This window comes from Nannospalax galili, unplaced genomic scaffold (genome assembly GCF_000622305.1).
Source record: "Nannospalax galili isolate Female #2095 unplaced genomic scaffold, S.galili_v1.0 scaffold691, whole genome shotgun sequence".
NCBI lineage: Eukaryota > Metazoa > Chordata > Mammalia > Rodentia > Spalacidae > Nannospalax > Nannospalax galili.
The window spans coordinates 567,914-584,744 of NW_008330362.1; the positions used below are offsets into that span (position 1 = coordinate 567,914).

General features: G+C 42.5%; 1 protein-coding gene across 1 annotated transcript; it reads left to right on the forward strand.

Moving 5' to 3' along the window:
- The first annotated feature begins 8,612 nt into the window (after positions 1-8,612).
- Positions 8,613-16,291, forward strand: Il12a (interleukin 12A). Its single transcript, XM_008847274.3, is given in 8 exon segments — positions 8,613-8,887; positions 8,889-8,968; positions 9,558-9,694; positions 12,710-12,823; positions 13,388-13,429; positions 13,513-13,554; positions 13,646-13,789; positions 15,628-16,291. Coding segments are annotated over 8 exon segments (747 nt in total). The 5' UTR covers positions 8,613-8,855; the 3' UTR covers positions 15,784-16,291.
- The last annotated feature ends 540 nt before the right edge of the window (positions 16,292-16,831 follow it).

Sequence of the window (16,831 nt, forward strand, 5' to 3'; positions counted from 1 at the left end):
CCATCTCCAACCCCCCTAAATTTCATCTCCACAAATACTTGCAGTAGTAACATAAGAAAAGTAGCAGGGACAAGTGATTAAAAACACAACTTCAGGCTTGAATTCTCACTTGAAAATTCAAATTTTATGGTGAATCTCCATGTGCCCAGTTGTATATAGAACTGCAGAGTCAGGCTGGAGAGATGATGGTTCAGTGATTCAGAGCACTGGCTGCTTTTACAGAGGACCTAGGTTTGGTTCCCAGCACCTACATGACAGTTCATAACCATCTGTAACTCCAGTTCCAAGGGAACCAATGCCCTCTTCTGGCCTACATGGGCAGCAGGCACATAAATGGTACACCTAAATATATGCAGACAAAACACTCATATACATAAAATTAAAAGACGCCTTTAAAAAAAAAAACTACAGAGTTGCAAAGGAAAAAGGATTCTACCACATGAATTCAAATCTCAGCTCTGCTATTTATTTACCAGTTACATGAATTTCACTAGTTTAAACTCCCCCTGTGTCCCACTTTCCTAATTTGTAAAAGGGGGTGGGGTTGTATTAGTTACTTTTGTTTAACTGTGACCAAAATATGGGACAGAAAGGACTGAAGGGAAGTAGTGTTTATTTTGGCTCATGGTTTCAGAGTGTTCAGTCCATGGTCACTTGGCTCTGCTTGGGGCCTGCTGTGAGGGAGAATGCCACAGTGGCAGGAGCATGTGATGGAGGAGCTTCTTCATTTGTGGGCAGATGTGAAGCAGAGAGAAAAAGGCAGGATACAAGAAAGGGCCAGGTGAGCAATCTCCCCAGGGACATTCTCCCCCGCCCCACCCCAGAGACGCGCTTCCTCTAACTGTGCCCCATCTTCTACTTGTCACCACCTCCCAGTAATGGTATCATGCTATGAACTCAACAAGGGATTAATCCATTGACTAGGCCAGAACTATCATGACCTAATTGTCTCTGAAATACCATTACAGACATACCCAGAGATAGGCTTCACTAATTCCCTAGCCATTTTTTAATCCAGTCATATTGACAATCAAAATTACAATGAAAATCACAAGGACAATAATAGCAATATCTGACTTGCAATATTACCATCACTGCCAGAGCTCTTCAAGTACTAAGAACAGTACATTATTATTTTAAAGGAAATTTGCAATTTTCAACTTTGAACATACCCCATATTCAGTTACTTCTGTTTCCATGGATGGGGAGCGTGGCTCAGGGGTAGAACACTTGCCTGGCATATGCAAGGCCCTGGGTTCAATCCCCAGCACACCTCTCCCAACTCACTTGTGTTCAGCCATGACAAGCGAGCTTATGCTAGGAATATTTTTCCATGAAAACAACTAGAATGATCTTTTTTTAAAAAATTCTGGGGGCTAGAGAGATGGTTCAGTGGTTAAGAGCACTGGCTGCTCTTAAAGAGGACCCAGGTTCGATTCCTAGCACCAACAGGGCAACTAACAACCATCTGTAACTCCAGTTCCAGGGGATCTGACACCTTCTGACCTCTGCAGAACTGTATGACACAGGTGCATTTACACACATGCAAGCAATACACTTATACACATAAAATAAAAATAATTTTTTAAAATTCTGAATACATTGATGAACTGTTTATACAGCCAGGAACTTGAAACGCCAAGATCCTCAAAGGTCAAAATTCACTGGATGAGCCTGACCTGTCAATACTCTCCACTGAGGTATCCAGCATTTCATAAGCTAGTGGGTATAAGTGGAAGGACTGAGAAGCTGAGCAGAAAGTAGCTGTTAGCAGAAAAGATTATCAGGTTTGGAGAAGCTCATTAAAGAAAAAAAGTTGGCATTCAGGGCTACCAAGTCAACCAGGACTTCAGATGCCAACATCCTGAAGAGAATCTATGAAGAGGAGGTTCAGAGAGAAGAAGCTGCTTTTTGTTCCTGTGTTTCAGTTAGTAAGCAGAGCAGGACAAGAAGAGGCTGAGAAGCTAGGCAGAGCTAATGATGGTCCCACTGTGCTAGCTAAAAAATAGAAGTTCATGAGCCTTAGATACGTATAGAGGTTGCCTTATAGGTATGTCACTTAGGCCTGGGAAATTCATAGACAATGTTCCCATGTGACCAGTTGTGGTACATGGTAATAGTCTCTGGTGCAAAATGAAATTCTTTGGTGAGGAGTGATTGGGATATTTGTCTGTAAATATAAGGATACATATTTTGCACATAGTAAGAAATCACATTAGTCTAGCGATGTGACAGTCTTGGGGTTTTCTCTAATATCTGGCCACTCCAGCCATGTGTATTACTAACGACCCAGTGGGCCTTAACAGGGACAACAGGGCTCCAGTGGCAGGTAGGGGAGCTATGAGAGGGTGCCAGTGGGGATGATATAAAGATGATTAAGACTGTTTGAGATGTTCTGTATGAAATACACAAAAAATAAACCAATAAAAAATTTTTTCTTTAAAAATAGAAGTTCAGAGCCTGCCAGAGCAGAAAGGCCTTCCACTGTCAGTGGAAACTTGGTGCTGCGCTCTATAAGTGTAAATAGATGCACACTAGCTTTTTTTTTTTTTTCGTACATCATTTTTTTAAGAAGCATTTCATTACAGCTTTAACATACTCAATAACAGTCCCCACAGCAAAGATACATCTCTTTCAAAAGTAGCTATAAAATTTTTAGGTTCACTGTTGAATTAATACAGTTATACAATATTGAAATCAGTATAAACCTGGTAAAACATAAAATTGAATGCGTTTTTAACCTTTGAAAAAGATTACCATTTCATTTTAAAATATACTGTTTCTTAGAGAAAGACTCATTGTTTTTGCTAATAACACTGAGATGTTGGCACATGCGTCTCTAATCCGTGTGTGATTATTACTAGTCATAGTCAGTTGCACTCGGATCTTTGGCATTTGTGAATGTCTATAAAGTCATTGGGTAGATTTCAATGGTAATGTTTATCACCTCTACTAATTAATATGATGTAGCTTTTTATGCTTCCTCCTCAAATAAAATGTTTTTTTTTAATTTGTTGATTTGTGTGTATGTGTGTGTATATCAAACAGAACATCCCAAACCACCTTATTCATCTATATACCCACTTCCCAGTTGGCACCCTCCCATAGCCTCCCTCCCCACACTAGAGCCCTTATACTCTGTCATTCCTGCTACTGTCTGCTGTGTTGTCAGCACCCCCAGCCATTCCCCACTACTTGTCCATCTGGTGAATCTAGTCAGCCTTTCTTAGAGGTCTTTGTTTAGGAGGGTCAGCTGTTCCTCATCTAGCAGCAATCAGTTGTCAATATTCCTTTAGATAAGATTGGGGTCTGCTGTTCATTTTCCCAGTTCTATGCTGGGTTACTATCTGGGAGACCCTTGGGCCCTCCTGGCCAACAACTCAAAAGAAGGTATCTCCTATCTGGCATGGTTGCTTGTTATGTAGCCTTTAGGTATACATATGGACTCTTATGAAATTATATTGGCCCCTTTAATCTTTGGTTATACTTTCCTTTTGGGTGCTTAAGGTCATACAGTTGGCCCAGATAAACCAATTTATTTTTACTCTTAAGGCCGTTTGAGGATCTGTTCCTCAGGGGTCACATGGCCTTGGGAGGAGCCCCTGGCTCCTTCCTTTTACCAGTTGACTAGCTTTTACAAGCATCAAAATGCAGCCTCAGACACCTTGGTCCCTGATGAGTTTAAGGGGTTCTGCTTTTATTCTGACTAAGCTAACATCACTGAGCACCTCAATAGTTTTTCACATGGAATGTCTAACATTAATTCAAAAATTACCAGGCAGAGAGAGACAGGGACAAGGGAGGAAATGCACATTAGAAACAGACATAAATTATCCAGATTCTATAATGCTCTGATTCATAATATAATATGACTGATAAAGAAAATGAAAAGATGGACGGTTTCAAAGAAGTGAAATCTATATAATTTTTCAAAACCAAGTAGAAATTTTTAAAAACTGAAAAATATAGTAACTGAAATTAAATCTTCAATAAATGAATTTGGCAATAGTTTAGACATAGGTGAAGAAAATATTATTTATTTATTTATTTTATGTGTAAGAGTATTCTGCCTTCATGTAAGTGTACCCATGCTGTACAATGCCCACAGAGACCAGAAGAAGGCACTGGGTCCTCTGGAGTTTTGGACAGTTACTAGGCAGAGGAAGTAAACTTGGTCCTCTGGAAGAATAGCCAGTACTCTTAACTGCTAAGCCCATCTCTTTAGCCACAATGTGTACTATTTTTAAAATATGTTCTTTTCATGATCTTCTTGTGACTGTGGGAAGGTGCATAGGAATGCCTTACATGGTTCTTCCTTCTGTCAGAAGTCACAGAGGGATCTAAGTGTGTCTTGGTCACTGCTGTTTCCGCAATGGCTGCAAACAGAAGCACCAGTGAGTGTTCTTTACTGAAAGCTTCATGCTTTCCTCATCGATCACGGCATCATCCCTATCTTACACTAAACACACGTATAGTGTCTGTCTCTATTTTTTCTATTATTTCCAATGGTTCATATGTCTGTTCTTTTACCAGTAACTCTTTTTATTACTATTGCTTTGTTTTTGAACCTTGCCCATAACTGACAGGGCTAATTGGCTGTTCATTGTTCCTTTAAAAGTTTAGCTTAGATATTTGTGGACTTAAATCTTGTATAAATATTTTAGAGTAGGCTTCTTATAAATGTTTTCAGAAAAAGTATTTGCATTGTGATTCTACTGAATATGTGAATTAATTAGAAGAAAAATATATTTTTATAGATTGAGAACTTCCACTCAAGGAATCCTCTCAAAGGCCTAGAATTATTTAAATAAATTATGTTGTATTTGACTAATAATACATTTTCTTCTGAAGACTCCTCCATAATTACATTCACTCAAACAATAATCACAACAAACCTATACTTATAGTATTTTTATTGTCATTGTTTTCCTGAGAAGAAACCGAACCCAGAAAGATAAGTAAATACCTGCAAAGTATGCAAGTAAATTGCCATGTGCTTGATGAGAAAAGATGGAGACTAAGAAAGCCCTGGTTTCTCCCTGAGTCAGGCCAGCCCCAGACTCTGTAACAACAGCAAGAAGCAAAGAGAACTAAAAACATCGTGTCCTTAAGAACAGCTAGAAGGCAAATCGTTTCCGACTGGCATCACTGTTGCTTATCTTGTGGTATAAAAATGCCTGAGGTGAGGAAGGGAAGCTCATCCATCTCATCCAGGGAGAGAAAGCTCAACCTAGAACTCCAGCTGGCTGCCTCCACCACCCCAGTCGACTTCTGCTGAATGCTGTTAACCCTGGATTCGATTATATTACTTTGCTCTCTCAATCAGGCTAACCCCGTAATCTCTGCTGGGGATGATTTGATGATGTTTATTATTTGCTGATTCTGTCCCTCTGCTATTTGGTATTTATTGTTTTACTTTTGCTTGCTATATATTTAACAAACTCACTCATTCAAAACCAAAAGCATGACTATAATATATAATTCTCTGGACCACAGAGAACAGCGGCTTACTCAAGAATACATGGAAAGTAAGCAACAGAGACTAAAATCAAACACTTTAGAGCCCACATTTTTAACCCCTGTACTGACTATCCATAGGTAGAAGTTACTTAGCAGATTATCTGATGCTGTAAATGCTATCTTTTTCTTAATATATTTTCTGGTTTCTAGTTATAGATGTAGGAGAGTTTAGCTGATTCTTTTTTTCATTTAATGGTGCTAAGGATTGAACCCAGCTAGGCTGGCACTCGGTCACTGAGCTACACTCACAACTTGGTTGATGTTTTTAAGTTGGTGTATATATCCAGTGAAGTTACTGAATTCTATTTTAGTTGTTGGTTTTCTCATTCTGGTTCATGCTGGTTTGTTTATTTGTTTGGTTGGTTGGTGGTTAGTTGGTTTATAAATTTTTGTGTACACAGTGTTGGAGATTGAACCTGGGGCCTCACATATGCTAGGCAAATGCTCTACCTTTTACCTCCAGTCCCTCTTTTAAAAAAATGTTTTTATTTTAGAGACAGGATCTAACTTAGCTGTCCAGGGTGGCCTTGACTTTACACTCTATAGCCCAGGCAAGGCTTGAACTTTTGATCCTCCTGCCTCAGCCTCCCAAGTAGCTGGGATTATGAGCCTGTACCACCAGGTCCAACTTATACCAATTATTTTTAAATGATGGTCTTGTCTTTTCATTTACAGTATTAAAAACCAATCTCTAATTTGTTTTTCTTTCCTTATAGCATTGGCCAACACCTCCAGTACAATGTTAGATAACAGTATTAGTATTCATGGGGAAAATATGCCTCTGTAAAAAGTAATTTTGCAGAAGCTAGAAAGCACATCAGGAAGCTGTTTGACAAAAGTGTGTAGATAATAAGTGTCTGTAAAGTGCTCAGCCAGGAATGGAATATTTATATCACAACATTCCCTTTCCCAAGGCTCAGAAACCATCTTGGAAGAGGGGGTAGAAAAATTGTAAGAGCTAGAGGTTGAAGAGAACTGGGGAAAACCAGTATCTTCTGGTCATGACAGGACCACTACACTCAGAATTCACAGCAGCTATGGTTACCTGCACAAGACCTGCAGATCAAGTCAGTCAATATTCCATCACAGAAAGGGGGGAGCCTCAAGAGCCTCCAATCCTAGCTAAGGAGCTATTAACAGTTGATGGCTTCTGGGAGAGGGAGAGTAAGTTTTCTTTAAGGGTGTGGCCTCTGGTAGGTCCCATGCTCCAGGGGATGGCCCTACACTCATGAGTATATGGGCAGCACAAACTGAACTCCCTAGATTTTTTTTTTTAGAACAGGAAGTTCAGAGGGGGTTAGGAAGGAATTAAGGGGAGGAGTAGGGGTAAGTGCAATCAAAATACATTGTGTACCTGTATGAAAGTCTCAAAAAATTAGTCAAAATGTTATATTTTTAAAAGTTGAGTCAGGAGCTGTATTTGGTAGCCAAGAACCCATCCTGGACAGAGGCTCTGGGCTCCTCTATATAGCAGAAATTACTTTTCAGTGAGATGCTCCTTCTAGGAAAGAAATGGCTCCATTGTGATGAACGATGTCATTCTGACTTTAAGTACATTTAAGTACATCCTAAGCTGCTATGTCGCAGCACAGCTCTGCATCTGTCATTTGTTTCACACAAACTACTATGACATTATTGATTCTGACAATTGCTTGGCCAGTATCCGTGGTTCACAGTGGCAGGAGCCAGGCAGATGGGAGCTACTATGGCTTTCTCCTCATTGATCTTGTCATCACTCTTCTCAGAGGCCCCACCCTTTAAGTACATCCTAAGCTGCTATGTTGCAGCACAGCTCTGCATCTGTCATTTGTTTCACACAAACTACTATGACATTATTGATTCTGACAATTGCTTGGCCAGTATCCGTGGTTCACAGTGGCAGGAGCCAGGCAGATGGGAGCTACTATGGCTTTCTCCTCATTGATCTTGTCATCACTCTTCTCAGAGGCCCCACCTTGCTGAGTGCTTATACCCCATCAGAGCTTGCATTGACCTCCTCTGTCCAGAGTTTCATGGAGACCCAGAGGTGAGAAGGAAAAAGCCCACCCACTGAAAGGCTTCCTATTCTTGAGTTGTTGCCTCTTGACAGAGGTGGACCCTCACAGCTATAAGGGCCTGAGGGCAGTTAGACCTGTGGGAAGCTCCAGGTTAGTGATCCATCAGTGCCCTCTTCTTGAGTGCGACTAAGGCTTGGAGTAGAAATGAGTGGAGTAAAAAGTCCCAAGGGAAACTCACACCTCCAAAACCAGCTTGTCACCTTATACTCCAAATTCACTCCATACAGTAACCCTTGCTGCAGGAACTGGAACAACTTCTATTAAGCCCTGGATGAGGAGCTCATCTAGCTTTGACCTGTTGCCCTGCTGAGAATCCTTTCTGCTCATCTCTGTTCTCCATCCTGAATGGAGCTGAGGTCGTGGCCCTGTCCTGTCAACTGTTCCACTGGCTCTGCGCTGGATCCCTGGGGTCCATCCTCCATACTGCTTCTGAAAGGATTGTCCCATCATGCAAACCCCGATGCTGTCTAAAGCTCTAGAAAGCGCCCACTACCCTCAGCACAGCTAAGCGTGGCATCCACTACCCTCACACACAGCCCTATATAACTCGCAGCATCACAATCTTCAATTCCCAATCCCCACCTCCCCCTACCTCCTGCCTGTCTTCCGGATCCTGTTTCCAGAGCTAGCCCCTGCATCTATCTCACTAGAAGCCATCTAATAATTCATTGCAGATCCAGGGCCTGATCATAGGAGCCTTTGCCCCACTGGGCCCCACTGCTCCTATTGAGCAATGGGCTCTCTCTGGGCGCTTCCTTCTAGGATGCTAGGCAGCCATTGGACCAAATGGAAACTATTCTGTGTGCTGTCGAAGTAGGTTCTAAGTGAGCAGTACTGTACAGCCACACTCACTGGTTTCGTCACTTTTATGTTTGAGAGAGGACCCATCCTCAAAATACATTGTCAGCCGTGGTGTCTCTGATGGAGATAAGTGGGTGGCACCTTTCCCTACGCCAGGAGGGGGCGCTGGGCAGGACTTACTGATGACCGTGGCTGGTCCGGGGCGGTATTAGGGCGGGCCCAGCCGGCCTGGGACCAGAGCTGCGAGCTGAGACCTGCCAGCCTATTTCGCTTTCGCTTTGAGTGCGGTGGGAGGAGGCGGGACGGTCCCAGAGCCCACGGAGGCCGGGCACTCCGAGAGTTAATACGAAAGCGTCGCCAGCCCCGCAGGCCCGACCGCACGTGTCACTGAGAAGCTGATGTAGAGAGAGATAGAGAGAGAAAGCAAGAGGCCATAGTCCTGGGAAAGTCCTGCCGGGCCTCAAGACAATTATAAAAATGTGTCCTCCGGGGTCAGTATCCCAACCGCCTCACCTGCTGCGCCCACGGCTCGAGTCCAGCAGCCCACCCAGAGTCCAAGCAGCACCGGCCCAGCATGAGTCCCTCACGCCGTGAGTAGCCCGCTGGGGCCGGGACCAGGGTGACACCCAGGGAAGATTAGGCAGAAGCCTGGATCTGCTAAGGGGAGACTGTCAGCAGCCCCGGGGCACTGCGAGGGAAGATGGGAGGGAGGCTTGCGCTAGCCCTGTGCTGCTCCAGGCGTGGTCTCTCCATTCTAAAACAGCCCATGCGTTATCATGCCCACTTGGCGAAAGAAAACCTGAGACCTGACCTAGAAGCTAGAGTTAGGAAACATCGACCCCAGCCAGCTCCAAATTGAGGAGTCATTATTACCAAAACATAGGGTTCTAAGTCTGAACCTGACCTCAGCCTCCCCATTCAAAATATAGAGGTTTTCTCTAGGGGAGCATTGAGTCCATCATCCTTATCCTAGCTCATCCTGGGCCTTTCCAGGGAGCTGACTTCTGCCCTAGCATCCAGTGCTGCTTTCCTTTGCTTGCTCCAGCTGTGAGGAAGGGGTTGGCATGTATGTGTAGAGAGGACAGTACCATGAATGGGCAAAGATGGCTGGAATGGCTTGCGATACAGGTGGGCTGTACCAGGCTGATAAGCTCAGCTTAACCCTCACTTGCCTTCTAGGCCTTCTTTTGGTCACCCTTGTCCTGTTGAACCACCTCAGTTTGGCCAGGAACCTCCCCACACCAGTGTCCAGATCAGCCCAGTGTTTTAACCACTCCCAAAAATTGCTGAGGACTGTCAACCACATGCTGGGGAAGGTGAGTTTCTCCGTTCTTCTTCTGGCTTTGAAACTCCTCTACTGAAGGGACTCTTCCCAACTGATGCTGGTCCCTGCTAAGGGGTTATAGTTTGGTAGAGGGAGACTTTGCAAATGGCCCAACTAACTAAAGAATCTCAAAGAAACTGTGTTCCCTGGAGAAAGAATGGTAATAAAGAGTGGCAATAAATTATGACATCCATTTGGGCTGTGTCTACACAGAGGAAAGTGGATAATTACAGTGTTCTGCCAGCTTGCCAACATAGATGGAACTGTGTCAGGGGCTCTCTGCTTCTCCCCACTGCATGCTGATCCAGGAGACAGTCATTAGGTGCCTTCACAAGCAACGAAGATGATTAGCTCTTTTCCTCCCACTGCTTGCCAGTGTCTAACACAGTGACACAGTTCCTTGTTGGAGCAACACATTTCAGGGGGGACTAGGACAGTACATGTCTTACACAGCCTTCATTTTCTATGGAATGTGTGTTCTAGTTTTATTTATGGCTTCATTCATTTTTCCTAGGGTTTATATTTTAATGCAAAAATATTTTCCTTTTCAGAACTGCTGAAATTTGCTCATGCTTTTGTCGCAAAGCCATAGCACACTCTACTGTGTTCAAAGATCCACTGGAACTAGAGTTATAGCTCAGTAGTAGAGTTCTTACTTAACTATGAGTAAGGACCAGTGTTCCATTTCCAACAGTATGTGCATACATGCATCTGCACATTCACACACAGGAGGGGAGAGAGGGAGCTCTCTTTCTTTTTCTTTTTCTTTCTTTCTTTCTTTCTTTCTTTCTTTCTTTCTTTCTTTCTTTCTTTCTTGTTTTTAAGCCTTTCTTAAGGACTTCCCAGCTTGTTGCTTTATGAATATCTCAAAATAAGCTCAATGCCCCAAGGCCTTCTGGAAGAATTATTTCCTTCCCTTCTGATCTTCAATAATGCACTGCCAACTGTTTAAGCCAACTCAAACTCAGTAAATCTTAATTAGAAACGGGGCTCCCCAAATGACACCTGCAGAGATAAGTGCTTTGGTTCCCCAAGAAAGTTTCAGTGTGGACAAGATGTAGGAGCTCCAAGTTAACTAGATGCTCCATGTGAAAAAGCTAACTCCTCTGCTGCCAGATAAAGTGCTGAGGGTCAAAATGTCACAGAATTCAGTTTGATGTTTTCTTATACCAAGACTTGGTCAAATTTGCTCCAAATATCACACAGCTGCTATGGTAAACAGAAGTGACAGACACTTCCGATACCCAGGCTCTATCTGGCCCATGGATTTATAGTTTGACTGATACTGTTTTCTATTTTACTTTGATGTTTGAATTTGGTGCTGCTGAATCTGAGTTCCCAGATTTCCTTTAAAGGTCTGAAGAACTTCACAGGGCACATCTCCACATCGCCCTTCACGCTTACTCAAACGTGGTTGCCCAGACAAGCTAGATGCCTCCAGAAACAGCCTGTGTTTTCTGTTACTAATGTCATCACATAGTGTCTTCATTTTTATTATTCCTAGTTTGGGTTTTATTTTCTTTTATTGTTGTTTTAGTTTTTGTTTGTTTCCTTGTTTGGGTGCCGGCCTTGCCCATACTAGCCAAGTGCTCTACCACTGAGCCATCTCCCCAGCCATAGTGGATTTTTTCTTAGAAAATCCTTTTTTAATATTTTATTCATTATTTTATGTGTATGAGTGTAGTACCTACATGTATGTAAGTGCACCTGTGTCATGCAATGCCCACAGAGGTCAGAAGAGGATGGTGGATCCCCTGGAACTGGAGTTACAGATGATTGCTAGCTTCCATGTGGGTGCTGGGAACTGAACCTGTGTCCTCTGCAAGAGTAACTAGTGCTCTTAACCCCTGAGCCTGTTCTAGCTTCTAGAAGCTGCTGCGTCCCTGGGTTTCAGCTTTTTCTACCTTCAAAGTTAGGGCTTGAGGATGTAGGTCACTAGTAAGGCGCTTACCTAGCATGTATGAGGCCCCAGGTTAGATCCCCAGTAATGAAAAACAAAATCAACAAGGATGACTTTAGGCTTCCTCAAGCAATGTCACTCTGGCTGACCTTTCTGCTTTGCTTCCCCACTGGGGACCCTGTGGCTACATTTCACCCACCCAGATAATATGAGATGGTCTCTCTACTATATGAGTGAGTAATTAGCAAACTGGAGCTCACTTGTACCCTAATTCCCCTTTACCATTTCACATAATGTGATCCACGATCTTAGGGGTGTGAAAACCTTCTAGCATGTCCTGAGCATCTCTCTCTGCCCCTTCCAGAGCCTTCACACTCTTCTCAGCATCTCCTGCCTCTGGACACACCTCTTAGTCATTTGGGCATTTGCCTATCTCTACAGCCGAACTTGGCATCCAAAAGAGCAAACCATTGTCCCTTCTTTGTCACATCCATAGTACCATAGTACCATAATTGAATGGAAAAAGTATCTCAACCTTTAATCAGAACGCTGTTGACATCTTATGATAGTTGTGTAATTCTGTTGTTCAACAGTGCTTACCAACACACCAGGAGGCAAGAGAAGGTCTCTGTGTGTGCTGTAAATTAAATCTCAACTAGTTTTTAGGGCTTGCATGTTTGTTATAGCCATCAAGCTGTGGACTTAACAGTTCCCTTTTAGAAATTATCTTAAAAAGATATTCATAAAGCACAGCTGCTTTGGTGAAAGGAAAAACAACAGAATTCACCAGAGGCAAGTGTCACAGTGTGGTATAGATGTTGATTAGCACAGCCTGCTGGATTGACAGCAATGTTCACATAACGGGGGGGGGGGGGGGGATATCATGCTGAGAAACATCTTAAGCAAAGGAAGAGGAAAGGTAGAGAGACAATGTAGGTGGCCTGTTTCTTTTCATCTTATCAAGAGTCTGAATTTCCTACAGGTCAGAGGAATGAAGGTCAATGACAGCCAATTCCCGCTTTGCTGGCACCCTGGGGTCCCAGCCTCACAGGGAGTCGGCCATCGTAGTAAAAGTATCATCTCAGTTTCTCCTCGTGATTTTTACAGGCCAGACAAATTCTAAAACACTATTCTTGCACTGCTGAAGAGATTGATCATGAAGACATCACAAAAGACAAGACCAGCACACTACAGGCCTGTTTACCACTGGAACTAGTCAAGGTATAAAGAGGATTTGCCCTTCGAAGCATGCAATACAATTAAAAGCTATGCAAGGAAACTTAACTGCCTCCATAAATGTACATGTATCCATCAGAAGTGAGATTTGGGGAAAAATGACATAACAATATGAATATATTTAATAAGCAGAAGTATTTGATGAAGCTCAGTTGGTAAAACAATTGTCACATAAGCATAAGGACCTGAGTTTGAATCCCCAGCACCCACACACGTAACCTCAGTGCTAGGGGAGGCAGAGACAGGAAGATGCCTGAGGCTCAGCTGTCAGCTAGTCTACCAAAATCCATGAGCTTTGGGGTTTGTGAGGGACCCTAGCTCAAAACATACGGTGTAGAAGTGATTGAAGAAGACACCAGAGATCTACCTCTGGCTTCCATGTGCACATGCAAACACACTTGTGCACACAGGATCACCTACACATATACACAAAAAATGGTTATGATGGTGAATTCTGTTACATTTTTACCATAGTGAAAAGTCAGAGAGGAAACATCAGAGAGGTTTATATTAAGGATTAACATTCTTGGTGTATGTCTTTTTCTCTAGAATGAGAGTTGCCTGGCTTCCAGAGAGACTTCTTTTAAAACTGTAAGTAAGCAAACTAAAGGGTTATTTAAAATTTCCCCTATGATAGATTCACAGTGTTGATGCCTGGTTATTCTTTCCTCTAGACTGGTAGCTGTCTGGGCTCTGGGAAGACTTCTTTGATGATGGTAAGACACAGCACTCTCTCCTCAACGCAATGGAGGAATGTATTTTTTACCCATCTCAATGGCTTCCTTCCTATTTTATCATGTCACCTAGACCCCGTGCCTTAGCAGTATCTATGAGGACTTGAAGATGTACCAGATGGAGTTCAAGGCCATGAATACAGAGCTTGTAAAGGATAATCCAAGGCAGATCATCCTGGATGAGAACATGCTAGCAGCTATTGACGAGATGATGCGGGTAAGACCTTATCCCTTCAGTGACAGCACCTTCTGCATGCTAAAGACAGCCAGCCAGGGTCCTTGATAAGGATGTGATAAAATCAGCTCTTCCTTGATTGGAGAGAACTGAATTTCCCCCACTCAAGTTAAAGGCTCTGGAGGGTTACATCTGCTGAGACAACCCTTTACAGTAGGCACAAATACAAGCAGCCACATTAAGAAAGGCAGCCTCCTACTTGTTGACCTGGTGGTAGGCCCCAGGATCTTTGCAAATGGTTTTATTACATTTCTTATGCCATCTCCAAGACAACCAAATAAGGTCTGCACAAAGAAGGAAACTGAAGCTTAATAGAGTGAAGCCAATTTGTCCTAGATCACACACACAGCCTGTAGGAGGCAGAGTCGGGAACCCCTACAAAAGGGTTCTTTGATACTTATCTTCTCTTATGAGGATCCAAGATGGGAACTGGAGAGGTAGCCCAGTGGTTAAGAGCACTTGCTGTGCAACCATGAGGATCTGAATTTGGTTCCCAGCACCCATGAAATAACAGGGGTGTGGTCACCCATGGGCCTGTAACCCCAGAGCTAAGGGTAGAGGGTGGATGGAGACAGGAGGATCACTGAAGCTTGCTGGCTTCCAGCCTAGCCAGTGTCTCAGGGAGAGACCCTGCTTCCAAGGAATATGACACAGGGCACCAGACACTTTCCTGTGCTCTCCGCACATAGACATGCATATATTATACACTCAAGAAAAACCCTTTTTTATCAAAAAAATTTTTTTTGACCATGCAAGGGGCAGCATGCTTATCCACAGATATTACTAGAGAAAGTAAGTGGGGCTGGTGCCCAGTGATGACCCGGTTTGAACCCAAAATGTGAACAAAGTAAATAACACCATCATCTGGGGACATCTACAATGTTACCCATCCGTGGGAACTTGCTGTGTGATTTTCTGGGCCATCACAGCCCTCGATGCTAACACAAAACATAGAAATATGAACATACAAAAGAGAGGTGAGTGTATGGGTGACTAGGGATGAAAAATATGCTCAGAAATCATTGTCTGAAAAGCAATTATTTTTTAATTTCATGTATACACTGTCAAATTACTTGTTTGAAAGACAGTGACATTTACTCAGGTGTCAAACGATCTACCACACAGAGATGAGAGTGGATATTTCAATTACACGACCAGAGAATAGGTGATTTGGGCAGTGAGATTAGTTCTACCAGGAATAGACAACTCTGCTCACTCAGTTAACCTCTATTTGCCTCCATTTGTAAAACTGAATGACTTTACACACCATACTTGTCTCTGAGGATTTTGTAAAGAGTAAATGAAAGTATCAACCATCAGACAAACCTAAGATTTTTCTATGGTATCAAATCAAAGGTTAAAAATGGGAAATCTGCTGCTGGTTTATCTTTTACGAATAGTATTTCTACAGTAGACAGGTCAGCTACTGACAGAGAAGTCTGATAAATAGAGCTCTGGTCAACACAATCCCTCACCCCCCTGTTCTAAAAAGAACTGAGTTTCTTAATGTGACCTATAAAATTTAGATATTGAAGCAGATGCTATTTTGTAGAATTGTACCTTTTTAAAACATGAGCCCTGATGACGGTTTTCTGATAAGTTTCTGGGTGTTCTCAGCACTCACTGAAGAGGCTTAGAAATGAGCATTTCTTTTCGTAGTTTCTGCAATGGACATGGGAGGAGACCATGGGGTGGTTATAGGAGTAAAATGAGAGACTAGGCTCAGGCTCTGAGCTATGTACTAATTCATCTATTTTTACAGATGAGTGTATTTTAATTGTGAAATACTATATTCATTATGCTTGGTATTTACTTTTTAGGCTCTGAATTTCAATGATGAGACTCTGCCTCAGAATCCTGCCCTGGAAGAACTGGATTCTTATAAACTTAAAATGAAGCTCTGTATCCTGCTTCATGCTTTCAGTATCCGAACTGTGACTATCAGTAGAGTGATGAGCTATCTGAATTCCTCCTAAAAAGCTGAAGTCCCTCCCAACCTTAGTGCCACTTTCATAAAAACATGAACAACAACAACAACAAAAAACTTTAATAAGAGGTGGGTTGAGAATTGGGAAGAGGGGCCTTGATCTGGTTGGACCTACGCTCCTCCAGGAATCTTTAGCTCTTGTCCCACTCTCATGCCCTGCTGGTATGTGGCACAGCTGCCTTTGCACGACCCCTTTAATCATGACCTTCATATTTAATATGCATATGTTGCTCATAACTTTTCATGAACAAATTGTTAAGGAGAGAAAAAGTCCTCCCAAAATGTGCTCACAGAAGAGCAAGAATAAGCTACTATTTATGTACCAAAGTGTTTATGGAAACACTGGCTCGCCACTTATTTAAATATATTTATTGATATATTTTATATTCATGAAAGTATGTGAGCTAATTTATATTTATTTATGTACTATTTATTATAATATTTCTTATCAAGTGGATTTGAAACATACCTTGTTGTGTTGTTCTAGTAAAGTGATAAAAGCACTTCACACGTGTTTCTTATATAATTTAAGTATATTCGCTGCAGCAAAAATGAAAACTCTGATGAAATTTGAGCAAAATGGCCTTACAAAGATGGCCAGAATGGAGCTGGGAGATGGCTCAGCAGGTAAAGTGTGAGATGACTGGAGTCCAGATCCCCAGCAGTCATATAAATCCTGGTCAGACATGATAGCCCATCTGTAATCCCAGTGTTCAGGAGCTGGAGACAGGATCCTCAGAACAGTCTGGCTAGCTAGACGAGGCAAACTGATGAGGTACAAGGCAGAGATCCTTTATCAATGCATAAGGTGGAGAGCAATCAAGGAAGACCCTCAGCATCAACCTCTGGCCTCCACAAACGTGCACACACATGCCTGTGTACACATGCAAATATGTAGATAAACACATTAAAAAATATGGCCACAATATTCTGACTAATTTCCCAGTCCCTTAATGTCATTTTTACAAGGAGCTTAGTAAAGCTCAATAGGCTTCAGTACTTTTAGGCCTGGATCTCTGTTTTACTATTATGTTGTA